General features: G+C 35.6%; 1 protein-coding gene across 2 annotated transcripts in view; it reads left to right on the top strand.

Moving 5' to 3' along the window:
• ITGAV (integrin subunit alpha V) overlaps nt 1-24,858 on the top strand; it is an 88,201-nt gene that overhangs the window by 27,597 nt on the left and 35,746 nt on the right. For both annotated transcript variants that reach the window (XM_082397514.1, XM_082397513.1), the window contains exons 3-12: nt 6,062-6,153; nt 8,928-9,042; nt 14,227-14,288; nt 16,277-16,322; nt 18,888-19,013; nt 19,883-19,927; nt 20,691-20,734; nt 20,822-20,878; nt 23,458-23,510; nt 23,914-24,116. In XM_082397514.1, coding sequence (XP_082253640.1) covers nt 6,062-6,153; nt 8,928-9,042; nt 14,227-14,288; nt 16,277-16,322; nt 18,888-19,013; nt 19,883-19,927; nt 20,691-20,734; nt 20,822-20,878; nt 23,458-23,510; nt 23,914-24,116 — 843 coding nt within the window. The remainder of the gene's footprint in view (nt 1-6,061; nt 6,154-8,927; nt 9,043-14,226; nt 14,289-16,276; nt 16,323-18,887; nt 19,014-19,882; nt 19,928-20,690; nt 20,735-20,821; nt 20,879-23,457; nt 23,511-23,913; nt 24,117-24,858) is intronic.

Raw genomic sequence — 24,858 nt, 5'->3', positions numbered from 1 at the left:
GGAGATCAGAGCTAATATTCCAAGGTGTTTTACAGAATTATGGACAGAAATCGTTGTTCTTTCTTGACTGTTCCCTGAGGAAGCATTTCCTTCAGCACTGGAATTTCTGCTGTTGTCTGTATTCTATATCGCTTTCAAGGTTGGTGGCATGGTCCAAGCAACCTGGGGAGTTCCGGCATCACTCGAAATGGTGACTCAGGGCTGTGACTCAAAATATTTACTTCCGTCATGCGCCCTGGATTAGCTGCCAATTTCAGCCAGGTCATGAATGAACTTCTTGTCAGTGTGTTTGGAGAACAGGCTTTCCTTTTCTTTCTCCCCACCCACCTCTATTCACACTTCCTCTGAGTGAAACTTCTCTCTGAGGTTGAATTGGGTATTTTAAGACTTGGTCTCTGGGAAAAAAGTTCTGATTGGTAAAGAAGAACTTCCCATTGAGCAAACTTCTTAAAAAGATGGTAATTTGAGGTTGTGACCCTGTTGAAGCTGAAGGCATTCAAAGCAATGGGTGATAACATATTTTTGGAAAACTGTTGACTAAGTTTTGGATACCAATATATGCCAGTGCGTTATAGCCAAATACATTTGACTTCTTGTGTTTGTTAATGTAATTGAAAACACCTTTAATCACTTGATGCTATAAGATATGGCTGTTGTCTTGGTTTTGCAAATGTACTTTTTAATCAAAAAGAGCCATATTGCCTGATGTTTTTTCACCCTTGACTGGTGCTGCTTCATTTTTCTTAAATGCTGTGGGTAAATTGCTTGCCATATTGGTAAGAACTATGGATTTTTGTGCTCCATAATACTTGATGATAAAAATAAAACCAAAATATATGTAAAATTTCTATTTATTTTCCAGGACATTTTTTTAGCTTAAGCTAAACCTGATGTCCACAAAGGCAGGTAACCATAATCATAATGGTAAGGGATGTTTTTGATGCTTTTTTTAAAAAAACAGGACATAGAACATGGTAGCAATGAGAAGCACATACTACTTGACCATGCATAGCAGCGTCCTATGCCACCACTTACAAATTTAGAGAAAAGTCCATTTGTTTAGGAAAAAAAAAATCTATGGAAGCAGTTTTTCAAAGTAGTAGGAAGAGAATGGGATAACATTTTACAGAGGAAACTTCTCTTCCTCCTTTCAGAAATATAATTGAAGAAAAATTGCTTAGCATAGAGGGCAATTCAAAAATGCCACGAAGTCCACTCTTAGCATTGCATGAAAGCTCTTGACCACTGTTCCCCTCTAGACCCTTTTCTCTAGTCACAGTGAGCAACTCACAAGTCTCTAAAAAATCCAAGAATATCCACTCCTTAGTTTCTTTGCACAGGATCTTCTCTTGGCCCAGAAGGCATTCTCTCACTTGTACTCTGCCACCCTTTTCCCAGTACTCTTTACACAGTCCTCTACCATTGCTCCACTGTAATTACTTGTTCCCATGACTGTCCCTTGTATCAGATATTTCCTTCAGGGGCAGACTACCATTTCATCATGCGTTGGGGTCATGGACAGCTACACATGACTTTTCAGTTAGGGTTTGGATCAAACATGGAAGCAATAAGGTTTTCTAGGTCAGAGGCCCTTGGGTACAGAGGCCTACAGGTGGGAATGAGCAGGGCTTGTATAAGGGACTGGGGACTCAGGGTAAGGGAACTCTTACATATAGAAATAAGTTTATCTTGGAATCTTGATGAAAACGTAGCCATTAGAATAATATTCTATATTACATACCATTTTCCAGAAGGTTTATCATCTTCATTTAGCAAAGAGCTCATGCTCAGATAGCTTATGATGAACTTCCGTGTATATTGGAAGAAGAAGTAGATGTGACTTTGAGGGAATATGTAAGTCTCTTAAATCAAAATAGAAATATTCCTAAACTTGAAACTGAAGGAGATACAGGGGGTTGATTAAATAAACTGCTGTACAGCTGTATAATGTTGTACTCAACAACAATGTAAACAGTACTGTAGGTCTACTTTTATTGACATGTTGTTACAGGGAAAAAAGTATATACATTTATATATATAGTAATAGCTTGAATTTTTTTTAATATTGGCTTAAAATATCTACTTTGCATAAAAGGATATGCATGTATTCCTAAAACAAGTGTTTAGGAATAGACACCAAAATGTGAGCAGAGGATATTTCTTTATGGTGGGATGGTGGTATTTAGATTCATCTTTACATATGGCTTTATTTTGTGTTTTATGTTTTCATTTGTTTTGAAATATTTTTAATGATTATTATTAGAGTAAATATAATAAAGAGTGCAAATAAAGAGAAACAGAAGATATTCTGTTGTTGGCCTTATAGTACATAATATCTGTACTTGCTAACTGCTGTACATTTATTTTGAAAAATTTTAAACTTACAGAAAATTTGAAACTGTAATACAATGAACAATATACCCTTCACCTAGATTCAAGTATTCTTGCAGACATTGTGAAACTTTACCTCAAAACACTTCATCAGGCAGTTCCTCATAACTGCGACCTCCCCTTATATAACCACAGTACTATCATCATCGCATACTAGAAACATGTCATTATTACAATACTGTTATCTAATAAAGTCCGTTGTAACTTGAAAAATTTCTTCAGACACAAGATTCAATCAAGTATCACATCTTGCATTGGGTTGCCATAGATTGTTCTCTTTTAATCGTGAATCTTACTTTTTTTGTCTTTCATGACATTGACATTTTTGAGGAAACTATACCAGGTGTCTTGTAGGCAGGAATATTGTATTGGCAAGAATATAGTGATGTTGGGTCTGCATGTCTTTTTTTTTTTTTAAAACAAATAAATTTATTTATTTATTTATTCATTTTTGGCTGCGTTGGGTCTTCGTTGTTGCGCGTGGGCTTTCTCTAGTTGCGGCAAGCGGGGGCTACTCTTCGTTGTGGTGCATGGGCTTCTCATTGCGGTGGCTTCTCTTGTTGCGGAGCACGGGCTCCAGGTGCGCGGGCTTCAGTAGTTGCAGCATGCGGGCTCAGTAGTTGCGGCACGCAGTCTCTAGAGCGCAGGCTCAGTAGTTGTGGCGCATGGGCTTAGTTGCTCCACAGCGTGTGGCATCTTCCCGGACCAGGGATCGAACCCGTGTCCCCTGCATGGCAGGTGGATTCTTAACCATAGCGCCACCAGGGAAGTCCCTACATCTCTCTTTTTTTTCTGAATCGAAGTTTTAGAGTATGAGGAAATACATGGAGTCTTAAATTAATTTGAGTACCACCTCTCTAATATGGTACTTTCGTTCATGGAAGATTTCCTCTAATATAGAAAAGTTTTGCTTCTGCTTTGACATCTTTAGGGTCTTGCTGAAAAGGCTGTTTTAAATGAAAGCAGAAGCAGGAGGTAGCAGTTGTGATAATGCTGTACTTTTTGTTCAGATACATTAGATCATAAAGTCAGTTCCCTCAGGCTAAGCTTACCTGAGTTTATCATGATGCTTATGGTCTCAAGGGACAATGAATAGAAGTGAATCCCTCCAAGCACCGACTGTTTCACTGTCATACTGTATTTCTCCTGCTTCATTAATGTAAGGGGGGAAAATGCCTTTATTTCCTTTGTAGAAAAGAATAGAATAGAAAGCCAGTAATACAGTGAGAGAACACAGTTAGCTTGCAGTGGAATTTTTTAAAAATCCTATTAAATAACTTGTAAGCATATTTTTTATGGCTAAAATCCTTGAAAAAACTATTAATTGAATCCAATTCTTCCAAGGGCTGAGCTTCTTTGTAGTTGTAGGTTAGTCCATTTTGGATATAGCATTTTGTTTTTAGAACATATATTACTCAAACTGTGCTAGGCTATACTGCGGTAGCAACATGGTTGTTTTTTTTTTTTTTAATATACAAACAAATACCCAGATATCAATCACTTAAGAAAGGATAATTTCTTGCTCATATCATCATCTTGTGTGGGTCATTTGGCTATTCTTGGTGGTTTAGAAACTTGGACTGAGGCTGCTTCCATTAAGGGATTCCACACCATCTATTCTTTCAACCTCAAGGCTGGGAGAAAGAAAACATGGAGAATACATATCCACTGTTTTTGTTTTATTTTGTTTTTTAAAATGAAATGACAATTTGAGATTTCACATGTAAGTGATATAATGAAGTGTTTGTCTTTCTGTGTCTGGCTTATTTCACTTAGCATAATGTCTTCTAGGTCCATCCATGTTGGTGCACATGGTAGGATTTCTTTTTTTCAGGTTGAATAATGTTCCATTTTAATTATATACCACATTTTCTTTTTTTCATTCACTTGGCCATAGACATTTAGGTTGCTTCACACCTTGACTATTGTGAATAATGCTGCAGTGAACATGGGAGTACAGAGATCTCTTCAAGGTAGTGGTATCATTTCCTTCAGATATATACCTGGAGTGGAATTCCTGGATCGTACAATAGTTCTGTCTTTAATTTCTTGAGTAGCCTCCCTACTGTTTTCCATAATGGCTGCACCAATTTACATTGCCAGCCAACAGTGTATCAGGGTTCCCTTTTCTCCACATCTTCTGATAATAGCCTTCTTAATTGATATGAGATGATATCTTATTGTGGTTTTGATTTGCATTTCCTTGATGACTACTGAACTCATATCCACTCTTAACTGACTTGAATTGGAAGGGACACATGCCACTTCTGCTCTTAGCTTATTGATAAAAATGAGTTATGTGGCTTTAATCTAACTATGGGAGGATGGGAAATGTAAGGGAGCACGTGAACTGTTAGGTGATCTATAGGTCACTGATGTGTGAGGTCGGCATGTGAACATAGGCTTCAAAGGCAAGCCAGCTACTGTTGGGGCACCTTGATTCACATAGTAAAAGGCCATATACTAGCTAGTTTGTTCCTCCTTCCTCCCTCCCTTTACTAGTAAATGGTGCCTTTGTGACCACTGACAAAAAACAGAGTGGTGTTTAGACTACAGATAGAGGACTTTGGAAATTGACACATTAAAAATTTTTTTGCAAAACAATGAAAATGTTCAAAGAATTGTACAACTAATATGTTAACTGTTAACCTTGCATCTTGCCTAGATGACGTCTGGCATTATTGAAATGATCATTAATTATGTGTAACTCTTCAATTGGTCTTAAGTCCTCAGAATGGAATTGAATAACCATAAGCACTACCTTAGATGGGTGGGGTTTAGGGAGTAGATTTAACCAAACCTTTTGATGATATTAACATGTTGTCTGGCATTCTTAAAATTGACACTTGTCTGATGTATTTGTCCAATACAGTTATTGAAATATATGTTTATAAGGAATGATTATTATAAACAGATTTTAAGAGGAACAGACTGGACTTTAAAAATAGTCTCTCCTTCCCCAAATACTTTATGCATATATTTCTGTAATTTTTTCATCGACCAGATCAAGAGCTTTCTCATGGAAAAGATTTTTATCTTTTTCTTTTTAAATCTACAGTGCTTTACATGAGTGCCTGGTATATCAGGAATAATTTCCTCAATAATGTAGGCTGAAAAATAAATGTTTGCATGTAGTGTGCCAAATCGAATTCTTTTTCCAACCAGCCAAATCCTGTCTTCTGGATTCTGACTCATGTTATAATGTCATTGGTAAGATCTTAGTCTTTTACTGCTAGTGTTCTATAAAGGTGTTTCATAGCCTTCTATTTTTGTAAATATCTTCATGCCACAGAAAGAACTTTTGGGAGTACAGAAGGTAATCATAAGTGTTTGTTTAATAGTTAATTTTCTTACAATTTAGCAACTGGAAAATTTCACTTCCTGTTACTTTTTCACATCTGCATTATGATAATTGGTAGGATTAATAACAAATCTGAGACACTTCTAAGTCATCCTGTATTTTATTTTTCTGATTAGCTGAAAATCCCCAGTGTGTGTAAAGTATATGAGATAAATAGCCAGTGTTACTATTTGATTAATCAAAGACACACTAGTCATAAACCCGGTTGGATTGAAAGAAACTATGTTATACTAAGTAAGAATATTTTGTTTCTCACCCCTCACAGTTTTTTTTAAAATTATTTTTTAACTTAATTTAATTTCATTTTAGGCAATAGAGATTATGCCAAGGACGATCCGTTGGAGTTTAAGTCCCATCAGTGGTTTGGAGCATCTGTGAGGTCAAAACAGGATAAAATTTTGGTAAGTGTTTTAGATATTTAATAAGTTAACTTTATTCAATTTATGTGGGAACACATGAAGTTTTTTGCTTGAAAGCTGATAGTAAAATTCAGTGTGCTAAAGGGCAGAGCGTTTAATCAGATAACTTAGCTCTGATCAAAGGCCACCCCTTCTAAGGATACCCTCTCTCTCACCCTTCACAGACTTGGCTTTTGCTACTTTCACCTTCATTCCTACATTGTCCGTTTTTTTTTGCCCTACTCGATGGTTCCCATCAGTTTGTTTCTATCCAGCCAGGTTTAGGAATAGTGTGCCTTTGATTTAAGCAAGTGCCCTAGTACCTCCTCTCCTTACGAATAAAACACCCCTGCCTTTGCCTCATCGTCCCCTCTGCTACAGTCCCCTTCCTTTGCTCCCCTTTTCAAAGACTTGTTGAAAGTGGTTTCTATAGTAACCGTCTCCACTTCCTCACTTCCCATCCTCTTCCCAACCCCTCCTGTCAGGCTCAGGTAGGCATGGGCAAGGTCATCCTTGGCTTGCAGGTCAAGAATACTTTTCTTGCCCCCTCAAAACCATTCAACAAGGTCATTTGACCCATACTTTTTGAAATACTTTTCTTTCCTTGGCTCCTGGGACTCTGTACTTTTTTGGTTTTCCCCTTTACTGCTGGTTGCTCTTTTGCCATCTCCTTTAATAGCTCTACTTCTGCTCAGCTTCTAAATGTTGAGGTGTCTCTGAGCTTTGTTCTGGGCCCTTGTCTTCTTCAACTACACCTTTTACCTAGCTGCTCCTATCCTATCCTGTGGCTCTGAATACAATCTATATATCATAATCCCCAAATCTATAGCTCTAGCTATTAATTCTCCTTGGATCTTTAAAGTTGTATTTGCAAACTACCAATTTGACATTTCCATTTGGATGTCTCATATATTATTCAAAATGGATGTGGACCAAAATGGAACTGTAACCCTCCATCATAAAGGAAAAACCACAAAAATAAGTATTTCCATATAAACTTCCCTGTCTTAGAGGCGCGACTCTCTACCCCATCCACCAGCAAGCCCTGTCAGTTCTGTCTCCAGCTTCCGGAATATATCCCACGGCCCTCAATAAATCATCATCTCCGCTATTTCTGCCCTGTACCAAACCACCATCGTTCCTCACCTGGGTCAGTGCAGGGGCTGTTCTCATCTCTCTGCTTCCTCTCTTGCCCCAGCTACAACCCATTCTTTATAGAAGGACCAGAGTGAAGCAGGGCATTTCGCCTGCCTGATTCAAACAGTCAAGCAGCTTTTCATCACTCTCAGGGTAAAAATCTCATGCTCGGGCTTCCCTGGTGGCGCAGTGGTTGAGAGCCTGCCTGCTAATGCAGGAGACACGGGTTCGAGCCGTGGTCTGGGAAGATCCCACATGCCGCGGAGTGGCTGGGCCCGTGAGCCACAATTACTGAGCCTGCGCGTCTGGAGCCTGTGCTCCGCAACGAGAGGCCGCGATAGTGAGAGGCCCGCGCACCGCGATGAAGAGTGGCCCCCGCTTGTCACAACTAGAGAAAGCCCTCGCACAGAAACGAAGACCCAACACAGCCATAAATAAATAAATTAAAAAAAAAAAAAAAAAAATCTCATGCTCATCCTGGTTTTTATAAGCATCTGCATAATCCAGTCACCAGAGCTGGACTGTCTCTTTCGCATCATCTCACTCCACCTCACGTGTGTAGCTAAACTAGTCTTTTTATTCCTTCCATACCAAGTCACTTCAGTTAGTTCCTTCGTGTTTGTCCCTCTGCCTGTCTTATGCTCATCTTACTGCTTTTCACTTGGGCTGGCTCCTTGTCATTCTGATTTCAGCTCTACTCTCATTTCCTCAGAGAGCCCTTCCCTATTTTAACTACTTGCAGAGTATTTACTATTTTCTTCTTTTTTCCATCGGATTGTGGGGCATCAGGGAAGGATTTGTTTAGGAAGTGAAATTTCGGCAGAGCTTTAAAGGATGTGTCAAATTTTAGCAATTGGAGGCGAAGGGAGAGGTTGAGAATGGTGGCATTCTAGGCAGAAGGAGGTACAAAGAAGCAAAAATATGCAGAAGTGGCAAATACTCCACTCTGGAACATCAGGTACATGTAGAGAAGTGGCAGTGATTTCTTACTTTCAGTTTTTAGGGTAAATATAAAATAGCCCAGTGTTGTCTGCAGTGTTTGTATTAAAATGTTTTGCTTCAAAGGATATTATAGAAAAGTCATTGAATTTTTTCCAGCAAATTAAATTGTTATACTTTGGTAGATTACTGTGCTGTTAAAAAACATGCATTCTACCACTTTTACATGGTGTTGAAGTCTATAACTCTGAAAGCAAAAAGGTCATAGTTTATTTGGAAAGTCAATAAAATAAGCACTGCAAATTCTTTTACTCTCTTCTTACTTGATAAATTATTTGCTTTATAACTTAGGGATATATTCTACACACATGAGAGTGTTATTTAGTTAAAATATTGATTTGGTCTGTGCCCTTCAGTTTAGCACCTAATGTCATCAAGAAAGGTGCTACTCAAAATAATGATTTTGCTATTTTGAAAAAAAAAAACCTAGACTACAAATATGGCCTTTAGAAGCATATGAGAAGAGTACTTTAAAAATCTTTATCCACTACTGTGATAAGGAATTTAAGGTAAAGGATAGGTTTGATTAATTTTTAGAAATGCTTATAAAGGGATATTGTAATCTGAGGTAGTATAGATTATACGAAACACTAATTTTTTTCAGAGAACTTTTATGCATGGACTACCCCCTTTGATTTCAGGCCTGTGCCCCACTGTACCACTGGAGGACTGAAATGAAACAGGAGAGAGAGCCTGTTGGAACATGCTTTCTTCAGGATGGTACAAAGACTGTTGAGTACGCTCCATGCAGATCAAGTATGTATAGGAAGTTGACCAGCTTTTACAAAGAGGGTTGGGGAGCCTAGGCTGTTAAAAAAGTGTGTGGGTGTGTGTGTATGTGTGTTAAAATTTGTAGACATACGGTGCTGTTTGATGACAGCAAAATGAAGGCAATTTTATTAATGTAAAGAAATTTCGAATATGCAGTCAACAGGCTTATCTTTCTCCCTAAGAACTAGTTTTCATCTTCCTTGGTCAGTAATGATTAATATTTGATTTTGGAAATCTGCATTTTTAGTCACTATTAGTCAAAAGGTGCTCCCTTGAGCTTCTCTAACAGAGATGCAGACCCCACAGCTAACGATTCTGATTCAGCAGGTCTGGGTCAGGCCTAGCTACCTTCATTTTTAACAGACTGTACAAGGTAATTCTGATGGATACCAAAATGTAAGAACTGCAGCTCTATATTAGTAATGATGTTAAAAGTAAAAAAAAATTGTCATAAGGAGCTAGAGTTTTTATAGGAAGGTGAAACGTTGGGCTCAGGAGTCGGAGTCTGAATTTCCTTGCTTTTAATCAGTCTCTTTGTCAGTCTGTTGACTAAGCTCACTCCTCTTGATCTAAAAGATCTCACCCTGTTCTCTAATATTATTTGAAATTTCCAATGAAATTTATATTGTGACTAAAGATGATTTTGAGCACTTGTAATTCTGATTATGCTTTTCCAAACTCTGTATACTTTTTCCTTCTTGGAGATTGCAGTCCTTTTGCTTCTCCACTATTGTTGAATTGGCTACCACTCCAGATCCTCTTTATATCAGAAACATAAAAATAGCTTCTTGAAATGCAGTGTGGTGTTTATACCTGGAGCACTTTTTAGGCCATTACTTTTTCTGTTCCACTGGTCACCAGGTAGTGTAGTAGAGAGAATTAATAACAAAAGTACAACGTGTAAGACTCTTATTGCTAGACTTTTTTTCCATATTAGGCAACTGTGACACCAAAGGATCTATTTAGTCTTCAAAATTCTAAGCAGTTGAACCTCTGAGAAATTGCAAATGATTTCATTAAACACTTATTTCTTAGCCCACTGCCTTGGCCCTACTTGTTGTAAGTGGGAGGTAAACATGAAAAGAATGATACGTACCCATAACCAGTTTATTAGAGTAGGTCAGAAAGCACACCCTGCGAGAACGGAGGAGGTGGGCAGCTTTATCCTTAGTGTCTGACTACACCACCTTCTGTTGGTGTTTTGGTCATAGTACTGTTGTCTTTGGTGGCATGTGGAAAATGGGAGGACTAAATTTGTGTTTTTAATTTCTGTATTGCAAAAATGTTCCTATGGTGAGAAGATAATTTCGTAGCTCTGAAGGATGAGCAAACCCTTGTGTGCCAGGCTTGTAACCTATTGTTTATGTGATAGACACACCTGTAAAATCACCTTTATTCTCTTCTGATACATGAGGGAACTGAGATCCAGACAATTGAAGTCATTTTTTTCCTACATCTTATGGTAGTGAGTGATCTAGTGAGGATTTTAACCCAGGTCTGTCTTATTCCAAAGGAATCTTTTCCCTGTATTACTAACAATAGAAAATGTTTTCCATTTCTATTTCCTCTGTATTAAGCACAACTTTTCTACAGAGAATACTGCTTTCACAAGTGCAGGTTTGGATAATTCCTGATGTAAGAGGACAAGAACCCTTCTGAAAACAAGCATTCTAATGATGATCCCTTGAGGATATACTGCCATGTTCAGCTAATATTTTTCATCATTTTGCCTCTTCAGTAATGACCAGTTCTCTTCTTAACATGTATTTAAAGGATTAAGACTGCGTGATGTAGCTGCTCATAATGCTTTCACTTATTTGGTTTAAGCACAGACATTTAAACCTTATTTTCTGAAGTATTTAACATCCCAATCAGATCAGCACACTATGGCTTGTGAGTCTGTTTTTGTAAATAAAGTTTTATTGGGACATAGCCACACCCATTTGTTTACATGTTATCTATAAAGGGAGAGTTGAGTCCTTGCCACAGAGACTGTATAACCCCTAAGCCTAAAACATTTATTACCTGGCCCTTTACAGAAGATGTTTGCTGATCCCCGATCTCAATAGTAATACCTCAAATATTAGAAAAAGCAGAGAGAACAATCTTAAAAAAATCAAAGTGAATGCCTTTCTTCCTAATAAGCTGGCTTTCGATATCTCTTGATCATTGTATGTACTTCAGGGCTCAACCTTTGATGTATTAAGCTACCTGCAGGCCCAAAGTACAAGGGGCAACCTGCCCAGAGAAGAACACTCAAGAGTGGGAATCTCAGAACTTGGGTTATATTCTTGCACTCTGCCAACAACCTGTATATCTATAGTCATGGGTGATTCATCACTGGTAAAACGCTGATTTAGGCAAAAGACTTCAGAGATGCAATTTTAGTATTTTATGTCTTCTTCATACTTCAATAAATTGTGTAACCCAATGGCTGATTTTACACAAGGCTGCCAGTTTTGTAGGGCTACATTGCCAACTTCTTGATAACTGCTTGTTTTGGTGGTGGTAGTTTGTGGGTTTTGTTGTTCATTTGTTTGTTGTTTGCTTTTTTTTTTAACACCTTTATTGGAGTATAATTGCTTTACAATGGTGTGTTAGTTTCTGCTTTATAACAAAGTGAATCAGCTATACTTATACATATATCCCCATATCTCCTCCCTCTTGCGTCTCCCTCCCACCCTCCCTATCCCTCTAGGTGGTCACAAAGCACTGAGATGATCTCCCTATGCTATGCAGCTGCTTCCCACTAGCTATCTATTTTACATTTGGTAGTATATATAAGTCCATGCCACTCTCTCACTTTGTCTCAGCTTACCCTTAACCCTCCCCGTGTCCTCAAGTCCATTCTCTACGTCTGTGTCTTAATTCCTGTCCTGCCCCTAGGTTCTTCATAACCAATTTTTTTTTTTTTTTAGATTCCATATATATGTGTTAGCATACGGTATTTGTTTTTCTCTTTCTGACTTACTTCACTCTGTATGACAGACTCTAGGTCCATTCACCTCATGCTTTTGTTTTTATGGAACGTCACGCTCTAGAAAAACTTACCTTATTACTGTTTATGTTTGCTTTTGGCTTCTCATTACTGTATCTATGACCATTCTTGGCATTATACAATAGGCTAAATGTCTTTCTGTTCTAAAAGTGCCTGAACCACAAATCATATGATTTAAATACTCTTTCATCTCCATGCTCAGTCTGAGTCTTTGTTCTTTCTGTCTACTTTCTGATGATAATGTTATTTGGACATAGATTTTTCTCAGTTGTGATTTCTAGTTTGTTTTTTCTTCCCCTTGATGGTTGTTTAGGGAATTATAAATGCACTGCTGGCTTGAGATAGTGCTGCCTAGTGGTGTAGACACTCCTCACCTCAGATCCATGCTCTTTTATTTACTAGGTGGTTTACCATAGTCAAGTTCCTTAATTTCTGTGAGCCTCAGTTTCCTTATATGTAAATTGTGACTAATAATAGTATCTCTCATAGAATTGCTGTATAGATTTTAAAAGATTTTAAATGCTTTAGTACGGTACTGGGCTCACAGTAAGGGCTTAATAAACATTAGCTGCTCTTACTATCATAACCAATAACATTATTTATAATATTGTCAGGCTTAACAAATAGCAGAAGTATTAATTGTCCATAGAAATAAAAACAAAAGCCTTCACTGAAATAGATTATAGTCAACATAAAATTCTTTACATTCGCACTGTTTAATAGGTACCTGTTAAAATTTTAAAGGACGGTCATGTTTCTAGCTGGATGTTCTGGGAAACCAAATAAAGTAGATAATTGTACAGTATGATAATCCAAAAAGGATGTCTTTATAAATAGCTTGAAATAGTTCCCCAGATGCAACTCGAATAAAGGAAATAAACGGCTGACTTGAGGTCAGAGCAGAATTCCTTAGTATGATTCACTAGACACTGGAAGCCCCAGCCCTGCATTTTCCCATTGCCTCTTGGTTAGAAAAATTTACATTGGGGTAGCATTATACTCTTGAGGCTATTTTCTAAAAAAAATTCTAAATTTAGATATTAAGTGTGTAATCTTGGGGCAGTTCCCAGGTTTTAAAATGGGTTCAAAATTTTAGATGGGAGTATTTGACAAAAATTCTTGCAAGTTGTCCTCATGACTGAAAGTAGATATTTTTGGTTCCTGTATTTGGGTGGCAAATACAGGAGTACTATAGCAAAATTCTTTAGATATTGTGACATTGACTACAAGAATTCCTTGATGACTGAAGAGCAGCTGTTTTTCATTGTTGCTTATTATCCTCAAAATAAAACAAGGACGAGTCTTCAGGCTCACTGTTCCTTCTAGGTACAGTATTACTCATGATTAGAGTTAATTATTATTGGCCAATTTAATAATTGAGTAAATTATTATTGGCCAACTTAATAATTGAGTATAAAGGAGTAAAACAACTGAGTCTGTTATCATTTGGAGAATACTTAAAAGTGTCATGTTTAAAAAAGTTGACTTTCTAAATGTGTTGTGAGAGTAGTTTTCATATTTTGCTCGTTGCAGAATATTAAATTAGGGTCTGGCCATCTCCCAAAATTCTGAACTACTTTTTTTCAGGTTTGTTGTTGTTGTTGGATGTAAATGTATGTATAGGAAATGTATGTATCAGGAATGTAGGTATCTCCTTATAAGTATTCATAATAACTTAGTGAAGACCTAGCAACTGTAGGAGAATAATAGTAAGAAATAGAAATTTCAGATTGGAGTTTTTAACTCATAGATTACAACTCATCTTTGTTTTATGAAATCCAAGTATGAGTCATAACCAGTAATTATTAAAAAATGGAATGAAATATAATGTGTGTATGTTGGGTTGTGTGGGCTATGATATAAACTATAATCTTGTTGTGGGTTGTGGTTAAAAATAAAAAGTTTGAAATCCACCATCTTAGGTTATCTTTCTGTCCCCTGCTGACTGGTCCAGGTACTTTCATCTCTCTCTGTTGCCATTTCTGATTAATGGGTGCTGATAAACATGCATACTAACTTTTTTAGAATGTGTTAACTCATTAAGTGCCTGAGTGAATGAACACTCTCATAGACTAGTACATTATCTTACAGTTACAGTGATATCAGATTTTTCTCATGTTTTGTGTTGTTTGTTTTGGGGTTTGTGTATATTTCCAATCTTTTTATTTTAGAAAATATTGATGCTGATGGACAGGGATTTTGTCAAGGAGGATTCAGCATTGATTTTACTAAAGTAAGTTCTCATTTAAGACTGAATGAGATTCAGATCTACCTTATTATGTAAGCCATGGTTAAAAATTAACTGGTTAATACTTCAGATTCTCTATAACTGTTACCTGTTTTATGAAAACAGCTAATTAAAATGACCCATGCATTTTGATATCCGTTGCTTTATATTATTCTCTCCCTAGGAGACATTGCTTATTTGAAATAGATATCAAAATGGAATGGAAGACAGTAGAAAATCTCCTGAGTAGAAGATAGATAGCTGTTATGACTTAATATTAGAATTTCCAGTTGAATAAATTTATGGACTATTAAACCTTTCTATTTTTGACTGAAATTGAGTTTTTGTAAAAGCTAACAATGGGAGCTTTCTTACAAAATCAGAGTTTAGTTACATAAAAGTTGAAAAACATGCTTATTTGCCATCTATTATGTGCCTACAGGCAACAAGTAAAGTTGAAGCAATTTAATTATTGTAAGAAATCTCATATACAGGACTCTATGTATTTTTAACTAAGCTGATATGCTCTCTAAAATTGATAGTTTTTAATCTATTTTTTAAAAATAAGAATTCCATTTATATTTTCAAAGGAAATTTTTCTTAAGTACTTTTCTTTATGTAATTTTCTTTTGTGTGTGTGTGGTTTTTTTTTGTGGGATATATGAACATTTTGAATATCAAACTGAGACTATTAATTACTCCTAGAGAAGTCTCAAAAATACATTGCTTGGTTAAAAGTAGGGCTTCCTTAGAAAGCTTAATATGGCTTTCTTAGAAAATGAAAGCAGAAGTGCCTTAAATTTATTAAAACAACAGAAACTATAATCATGATTCAGAAAAACTAATAAAGCATTTTCTTATTTTTTTAAATTTGTATTTTATCTCTATTAAAATTTTTTTTCTAGATTAGGTACTGATAATTATAGTTGACTCTCCTTATTAAGTAATTGATTTTAATTCACTCAATTTGAAATTCATAATTCAAAACTTATTCATAATTACTTATAATTTAAAATTTAAGGAAGCAAAACAAAGAGAGGTAAAGTATATTAATGCATATTAGGTTTCAACTCATATGATGTGTTCTCAAATAGGTGTTGTATTAAAGCAAAAAGTGTCCTTATTTTCTGTACTTATGCCAGTACAACTATAACCCCAGAAATATTCCCATACTATGAACAGTCATTGCTATATCAACTGTTTGCTTTCTTCAACTCATTTCTGAAAAATGGTGTCATTTTAAAGCAGACAACTTAGAAATATCTTTTACATAGCCATGGCCAGAGATTGTTGAAAGCTTGAAAGGCTATATGTCCATTTAGAGAGAGAAAAATTTTCTCTTACCTCCAGCAAGAGGAAATTTTAAAAATATTATGTTCAAACACTAACTACCTTGAATTAGATACTTATAATTTGTTACAGATGTAAGAAATGCTAGTCAAGTATAATTTGTATATATAATATACCCTGAAAAATTTACCCTCTAACCTCACTCTTGTTTAGATACGCAAGACACTAAAATTTTTCCTTTAGCTGAAAAATTTTTAATGATTATTAGAAAGGAAATTTGCCTATGTAGTCACAAATGTAATATACAGAATTAAGGAGTGACTTTTTTTCTTACTGTAACCAATAATACTTTGCTGATGGCACTTCATACCAAGTGTGTTGAGCAGCCAAGATCTACGAATCTATATGTATATATATGTTTGTATCTTTTCACATATTAAGGGAATATATTATAAGTTTCCTTTTTGATATTTATTGTATTGTGTTTTAGAAAAAGTATAGTGAAAATTACTGAATTAGATGAGTTTAGAACTTATGATTTTGTTTGCTTTAATATATACATGTTTAATATATGCATATATTTGCATATATATGTCATATATACATATATACTTGTATATGTAGTTTTTATGTTTATTACATTGCTCTCCATTTTTAAAGCTACCTGTTTTAAAATATGTATCTTTTTGTTTGATTTAATCTAGGCTGACAGAGTACTTCTTGGTGGTCCTGGTAGCTTTTATTGGCAAGGTAGGTTAATCTTTTAAAAATTACCCAATAATGACTGTGTTTCAGACTCATCTGGCTTATCATGTGCCTATGAGACTTTTCAAATTGTTTTAAACAAAGAAATGGAAAAATAAAATTTAAATGTATAATCACTATCTGTATACAATTTTTTTAAAAAGGACTATAACATCATATAAGGTGTATGTAAAATATATAAATATATAACATAATATATAATATATATTATATATATATTCCTAGTAGAAAATAAACTGAATATTTTAAAAGTAAATTATAAAGTAAATTTATAAAATAATTTAAAATAATTTATTTTTATTGTTTATGATATGTACTTTTTCATCTCTGTACTTTAGAGGAAATGATGTAATTAAGCATTAGGAAGTGTGTGGAACTGATTTGTAATAGGTAAATTGTGGCCTTCCAAAAGCTCATGGTTTTAAACTTAATTTGAATTTGTACATTAAAATATTTAAATGGTTATTTTCTCATTAATCACTGACATCAAGAATGATTTCTTTGTGTTTGGGGAGTTTTTAAAATAGAGGATCTTACTAAGTTTCAAAAGAATATATTAAACTGGCATTGACGATTGATGTAAAGATAAAACACTACATTCTTTACTCATTTTCGGAGGACTAATAAAATTACCATTTGAACAAATGTATAACAGATCATTATTTGCTGACAGTTTGAAAATAGGTAACTATATCTGCTTATTTTCTTAGTTTATGATTCATTTATCATTAGAGACACATTTATTTAGTCAATATAGTCACATGTTTATTTTCTGCTAAAAAGTGCCATTTACCAGATTCTGTTATTCAAGCATTGTCAATATTTGGAAGAACTGGAAAATCTATGACTATATTGATTTGCAAGTACTTTCTGATTCTGAATTTTACTTCTGTATTCTGCACTCTGCTTTCTTTACTTGCTTCCTTGTAGGAAAACCCGTGCTTTTGCTTTATAGAAAGGGAAACTAAAGAAAGAGATTTGCTGAAGGAAAACAGGATGGAAGGAAAATAAGAAGGAATGAGAAATGGGAATAAGTGAAAAATTGGAAGGGATGGCAAAGGAGAAAAAGAAAAATCAGGCAAAGAGGATCAGTATGAGAAACATACTAAAACTGAAAAATTTGAATTTCTATGAATTGTACCTCTATTGGAAAATGAAATGATTTAGGAAAATTATACTTGAGTTTTACAGTTTTACGGTAAAAATTAAAATAGCAGTTCTGATTCTGTGTAAGAAAATAGATATTAATGCTTTCTAGTTAGCTATAAAACATGGATTTATTTTTCTTCTTTACTGCTAGGTATGTCATTCAGTGGAAGGGAGGGAAGTATCTGACGAGCATGTGAGGGAACCAAAGATAGATTTTGTGATTCTCAGTCAGGACTCCTTGTTAACTCTGCCTTTTTAAGAGACACAGCTGTGAACATGTTTAAATGACTTGTTCTTTTAATACCTTGAGTATGCACAATGTATGCATTCCTGTTTATTATAAATTAGGACAGATACTATTAATATTATGTTCACTAGAGATTTATTATAAATGGTATATAATATGTAACTGAAAACTCAGTGACTGGGCGGAGAATATTTTGTTTTAATAAGATTAAAATCAGCACGTTTCACCTTGAATAGGTAAGATATTAGGATGAATTTTTCCATAGATCTCAGAATTGTCTCTGTAAGAATAGGGAAAATGATAATGGTGTTTTATTCCAAAGACATGGTAAATTTTCCTGTGTTCTTTGATTCAAGAAATATTTAATGAATCCCTCCTATGTGTTAGGTACTGTTTAGGCACAGAGGGTAAAGTAGTGACCCAGGCAGAAAGTGTTTCTGCCCTACAAACTCAGCTTATGTGACTGGAAAAATTGGAACAAGATTAATATCTTTAGCTATTATGATTTTCTTTCTGAAATAGCAGAAATGAGATTATTTTTCATATGTTATGGAGGTGGCATTTGATAAATCAAACAACCTTTCTTGGGGCAGGGAGGCAGTCGATTTTTATGTAGTTGTCTGGATTTCTTGTGTACTTAATAACTTAAGGTTGGGAAGAAAAGTGAACTCACTCATTCAGGCTGCTTTCATAAAAGTGTCCAAATAACTTGTTAAAAAAATCAGTTTAACAAATTATTATGAAGGTAAAAGTAATTATTTCAGTAGATTTTTCAAGTTCTAATTTGAAATTTGGTTTGGAAACAATCCTTGATTTTATGATTCCATTTATTTAACATTGATTTTTTTTTTAGTGAATTAAAACAAATTCTGCATTTTTAAATTTTTGTTTTTTAGCAGAGACTAATTTTAAGTACTAGCTTGAATAGAAATAATTGTGACTTAAAAAAATAATCAAATTTCAGATTTAGTATTATGAAGAAGAGTTATTTAAGGCTAATAATTAGAAAGACGTATCTAATCTATTTTCTTTCATGCAGGTGCTATCCATCATCTGCGTCATAATGTTCCCATTAGAAACTTGTCATTTATTTTATATATTTTTTTCAGGTCCACACATTTCAAATTATAATTTATTTTATATATTTATTTCAGGTCAGCTCATTTCAGATCAAGTAGCAGAAATTGTATCTAAATATGACCCCAAAGTTTATAGCATCCAGTATAATAACCAGTTAGCAACTCGGACCGCACAAGCTATTTTTGATGACAGTTATTTGGGTAGGTAAAATCAAAATATGGATTCATTTTCTGGTGTTGTGGTGGATTTGTCCTGTATTTACATATGCTGCTTTCAGTAGGAAAATCTTTTATGTGAAATAGATGAAGATTTTTTAAAATATAAGGAACGTATTTGTTATGAGTACTTAGGTTATATTGTATGTCAGCAACTGAAATTTAAGAGCATGGTTATTAACACAATGATAATAATAATAGATAACCTTTAAGATATGCTTGGTCCATTCTGGGCATTGTTCTAAGTGCTTACTTGTATTAACTCATTTAATCCTCACAACAGGTCTATGAAAGTGTACTACTGTTTTACTCCCATTTTATAGATAAAGAAACAGGCACAGAGAGGCAAAATAATTTGCCTAAAGCCCCTCACTTGTAACTTGCTTTTTCTGAGATTCCAGCCCAGGCAGTCTGACTCCTGAACTTTCATTCACTATGTTAAACTACAGTTTTGGTTTAGGATTTATTAACTTTTGTTCTCTCTCTTTAACTTTCTCATATTCATTAAACCAAATATACATGACAGAACTAATATTTTGCTGGTTGAGAAAACCTGTTATTTGTTGCTTCTTTATGATGAATGCAAACTTACCCTGTTTTTAACTGACTCTTTTGCAAAGTTGATAAAACAGGTTTATATTTCTAACAGAGATATACTATTTAAGTATTTAACTCCATTATTTTCTTTGAGATACATTTATCACACACATATGAATCTATTACTCCTAGAGGACAAAATATTACATAATTAAAGGAAATTACTTGAAGATATTTTCCAGGAAAGCTTAGTCAGCAAGTACGCTGAAGATAACCAGTCCTGCCCTGATGGTGTCTTACCTTTGGTTCCCCTTTAGGTTACTCAGTGGCCGTCGGAGATTTCAACGGTGATGGCATAGATGGTATGACGCACTTGAACTATATTTAGTCCTCTTTAAAAAAATTAGACTAAGCATTTGAAACAAGTGGCATAGAAAAATTTCGGCAATTAAAGAGCTTTGAAATTGAGCTTGGTCTCTGGTAAACTTTCTCTAGCAGCCAAGGGGGCCTCGGGCCTCGGTGACCTCTTGTCTGCTCCTTTCCAGCCCCCAGCACTTCGGTTATTTCTTCAGCTCCTCCCTTCTTGATTTCAGCAGATTCAGTTCTCTTGGAGAGGCATAGTTTAATAGTTTCTTCTTTCTTCAGGCCCGTAATTTGTAACCTTCCGAGCTCTGTCAGTAAGGCTGTTACCCCATCCTCTCTCTGTCTGTTATCTTCAGAGCTCAATCTGGGGATCCTAGACTCTACCTGATTTTGATCACATTTCTGTGCCACTGCCACCTCTACCCTGTTTCACTTTGCTCTGAATTATCTTTCATTACTGTATGTTTAGCTTTTCTTCATTCTTAAGCCCTTTTCTCTTGTCTCTTCTCTTTCACAAGACTGTGAATACCTCGAGGGCACACATGTATTTATTTGAGGCTCTCAAGAATCTTTCCATGTTTCATAAAGATTTGATTTTGTGGTTAAAAAATGCTGGGGTCATTTATTATGGAGTACCAAGTTTTTAAAATCTCTTACTCATTGTCTACTGAAATAACACTTAAAGCTTTCTGATATAACCACTTATTCCTGCAGTTGCCAATACTGGCCTTAAAAATGAGTAATTAAGTTTTTTCTTTTCAGACTTTGTTTCAGGAGTTCCAAGAGCAGCGAGGACTTTGGGAATGGTAGGAAAGTTAAAAGGTGTTTTCTAAAAATATCTGGGTTGTTTTATATTTTACTCTATTTCATATGCTTTTGTTTTTCCTGCACAGGTTTATATTTATGATGGGAAAAATATGTCCTCCTTACACAATTTTACTGGTGAACAGGTATGCTTTTAAAGTGTTGTGTTTTGTTTTGTTCTTTTTTCTCCCTTAACATTTTAACACCAGCACTTCCTAATGTCTTTAAAACTTTTCTTGGTAATATTCTGATGGTTTAATATTCAGTATATAGTAACTGTTTAATATTTGATATTATAGATATAAAATAAGCTTTAAATATTTCTCCTTTGTTTTAACCAAAGTGATTTGTTTAAGTAAAGACTTTTGTAATTGCCCTAATAGCTGCTTTATTTTTTTAAAGGAAATGCAGAATCAAATTGCACACACACAAAACCAAAAAATTCCTTTTTCCTTGCTGATGACATTAAATTCTCTTTTAAAGAATGATCTATGCTTTTAAATTTTATTAGCTGTAAAACAAAGCATGGCCCAGATGTGTTTACTATAGATATTACAAGTAAACTTCATTTGTGCTACAAGAAATAAAACATTCTTCAGTTAAAAATTAGTACTAGACATTCTCTACAATAATATCCTGTACTGTATTCTGTATCATGCTATTGCGCACTTAATAGACTATAGTATAGTGTAAATGTAAATTTTATATGTATGGGAAACCAAAAAATTTGTGTGACTCACTTTATTAGGCTATTTGATTTGTTGTGGTGGTCTGGAACTGAACCCGCAATATCTCTGAGGTACGCCTGTAATGATAAAGGAAAAATTAATCAATAGGTAGAGAAAAAATGTCTCCTAGTTTGCAGATCTGGGATTTAAGCCCACTTCTTGTTCAGTTGACTCTGTTGGGCTTTGTGAGAGGATTGATAGGATGGGAAACTAGACTGGAGGTCCCCAGTAACCTCTTCCCGTTTGTGTGGTGGTCAGGGATGACACCTGCAGTTGACAGCCATTAGGCTTGTGGCAGGGGTGGCTGTCACTTTGTGCTGTTGTGACTTCTTCACCTTAAGCAGCTTCTCCTGTCAGATGCCCACATGTGTCTCTGGATCTTGTTGTACTTGATCCTTGATGCTTTCTCTGTTCTTCCTTAGCTCTTTTGTGGGGGGAAGCATGGGCTTTGCATTAGGACAGACCTGGGCTCTCACTACTCACTACTACATTGGGCAAGGTGTTTTCCACTGTAAATCTGGTGGCTCATGTATAAAAATAGGGATACTGGTAACCTGCTCATGGGGTTGTGGTGAGAATCAAAGGAAAATATTTTAGTGATAATACCCAGGCCAAGACTTGTCTCAGTAAATGCCATCCTTTCTTTACAGTTTCAGGTCTGATGCCCTGAAAGACCAAGGCCCAAGAACAGTATTCTGTTAAATTCCAGTCAGCACTTCATCATGGTGCCCCAAATACAATGCACTTTATTACCTTGTGATTGAACACAGATTGCACTTTTCATTTTCTCAATTACACTGTATAAATTCAAAATAGATTAACGTATTTATCTCCCATATCATTCCCTCCTGATAGCTCAGCTAATCAAATTTTGGAAGCTTTGCTAACTTTACTTTTTTTGGTTTGTTGACTCATCCTTCATTTTAGTTCATCTTTAATCTGTCACCTGTCCTAGTTTTGTTTTGTATGTCGGAGTCTCTTTAGAACTTTCCTTTTTCACATGTATTTCCAGCCAGGCTGCTCTGTCTGTGATGGCCAGCAGTCTCCTGTGGTGGGGAGAGGACATTCTTTCTCCCTCCGCAAAACAAGCCCATGATAAAACCAAGTACATTTGTACTGTGTGTAATTCAAAAGCAAAACCACTGGCACATAGTTGATTGAGATGTGAAACAAAAATGAATTCCAGTCTCTATCTTTTTTTTATAAATTTATTTATTTTATTTTTAGCTGTGTTGGGTCTTCGTTTCTGTGTGAGGGCTTTCCCTAGTTGTGGCGAGCGGGGGCCGCTCTTCATCACGGTGCGGGGCCTCTCACTGTCGCGGCTTCTCTTGTTGTGGAGCACAGGCTCCAGACGCACAGGCTCAGTTATTGTGGCTCACGGGCCCAGTTGCTCTGTGGCATGTGGGATCTTCCCAGACCAGGGCTCGAACCCGTGTCCCCTGCATTGGCAGGCAGATTCTCAACCACTGCGCCACCAGGGAAGCCCTCCAGTCTCTATCTTTCCGAACAGTAATTTCTTTAGAGTTGTAGTGGTTTCACATAGGAAGAACCATTTATGACCTATTAATAATTATTATTATTTTTACTGCATAGGCATCATGTATAACTTCTTGGGTTCAATTGAAACGTCTGTTTGTGACTGTCTCTCTTTCTGGTAGTGTGTTTGTCTGGCGTGCTTTGGGTAAGTGGAGAGGAAGGGAGACAGTAGGTGGGGCCTTGGAAGGAGGCTTGATTGTACTTGGACTTAAATGGCATGTGCTGAAGACACCGAAATGATATACATGGGCTATGTCTTGCCAGTAAATCTAGGAAAGTATACAAGCCTCATTAACTGATTGTCATTGTTTTGGTAGGATAAACAAAAGAAGAAATTTAGATTGAAGCACTATATGCAGAGAAAAAAATAACCCTTTCTATTTGATAAATATACAACAAATATTAATTGTCTAAACTAGTTGGATGAAATGTAAACATTTCATTTTCATCTTATTATCCAGATGGCTGCATATTTTGGATTTTCTGTCGCTGCCACTGACATTAATGGGGATGAGTAAGTTTAAAAAAATGTTTCCAGAAACAGTTTTCCTCTGTGTTTATGAACGCTTTACTAAAACTAAACATTTTTTCTTCTGTTTCTCTGTCCCCTTCCTGCTAATCTTTCTATTTAAGGAACCAATTTGAAGCAACCTTAATCACGAATACTAGAAAACCTTTATGTTGTTAATAATTTCTTTCAATAGCTTTTATAATATGAAGGAATAAAGTAACTTTATGAATTACTCATAGTTTCTTAAAAGAGCTGAAGGAAGGTTTGAATTAGAAATGATCATTTCAAATGTGGCTATACGAGCTGTAGAAATAGGAAAACTTGAGTTTTAATAAGAAAGGAAATGATTATTAGTAGTCACATGGAATTTGATCTTGCTTTTGGTGAAAAAGATTATGTTTTTTAGTTACGCAGACGTATTTATTGGAGCGCCTCTCTTCATGGATCGTGGTTCTGATGGCAAACTCCAGGAGGTGGGGCAGGTCTCAGTGTCTCTGCAAAGAGCTTCGGGAGACTTCCAGACAACCAAACTGAATGGGTTTGAGGTCTTTGCAAGGTTCGGCAGTGCCATAGCCCCTTTGGGAGATCTGGACCAGGACGGCTTCAATGGTAAGGTCAAAGTTTATAACAGCTGTGTGTCCTGATTTTCTGTGTCCACCTGGAAAAGTCCTGTACCCCACCCGTAGAAGTTCACATGAGCAAACCTTCCTGGAAAGAAGGATTTGAGTGACACACCAGGTTCAATGACAAGTTGCTCGTTTTCCTTAAAAATCAGAGCAAAATTTTCAAAAATTGATTCTCATGAGTTATTATTCATGCAGCCTCAAATTAGAGCGTCAGAGTGGTTAATTTTTTAAAAAATTTTTATTGGCATATAGTTGATTTACAATGTTGTGTTAATTTCTGCTGTACAGCAAAGTGAATCAGTTGTACATATACATATATGCACTCTTTTTTAGATTCTTTTCCCATATAGGTCATTACAGAGTATTGAGTAGAGTTCCCTGTGCTATATAGTAGGTCCTTATTAGTTATCTGTTATATATATATAGTAGTGTGTATGTGTCAATCCCAATCTACCAGTTTATCAAAGTGGTTCATTTTAGAAAGGAGCTTGCATTCCCAGGGAGCCCAGTGTGAGCTGGTGATTTTCTGTGTCTCTGTCCTGCTTAGCGGCAGTGCCCTCTGCTGTCCATTTGGCTACAAGTGTAAAAAATGCCCCCAGGCATATTGTCAAGGCAATGCTGACCCTAATGCATCCCTCAAAGGTATGATTTGCCACTAATATTTTATTGTTGTGGCTGTCCAGAATATTCTGAGGGAGGTTATATCTCCCTTCATGGGGACAAGT

Source organism: Balaenoptera borealis (assembly GCF_965194805.1).
Source record: "Balaenoptera borealis genome assembly, chromosome: 6".
NCBI lineage: Eukaryota > Metazoa > Chordata > Mammalia > Artiodactyla > Balaenopteridae > Balaenoptera > Balaenoptera borealis.
The sequence above is the reverse complement of the archived record's forward strand: the minus strand, read 5'-3'. Positions and strand labels throughout refer to the sequence as shown.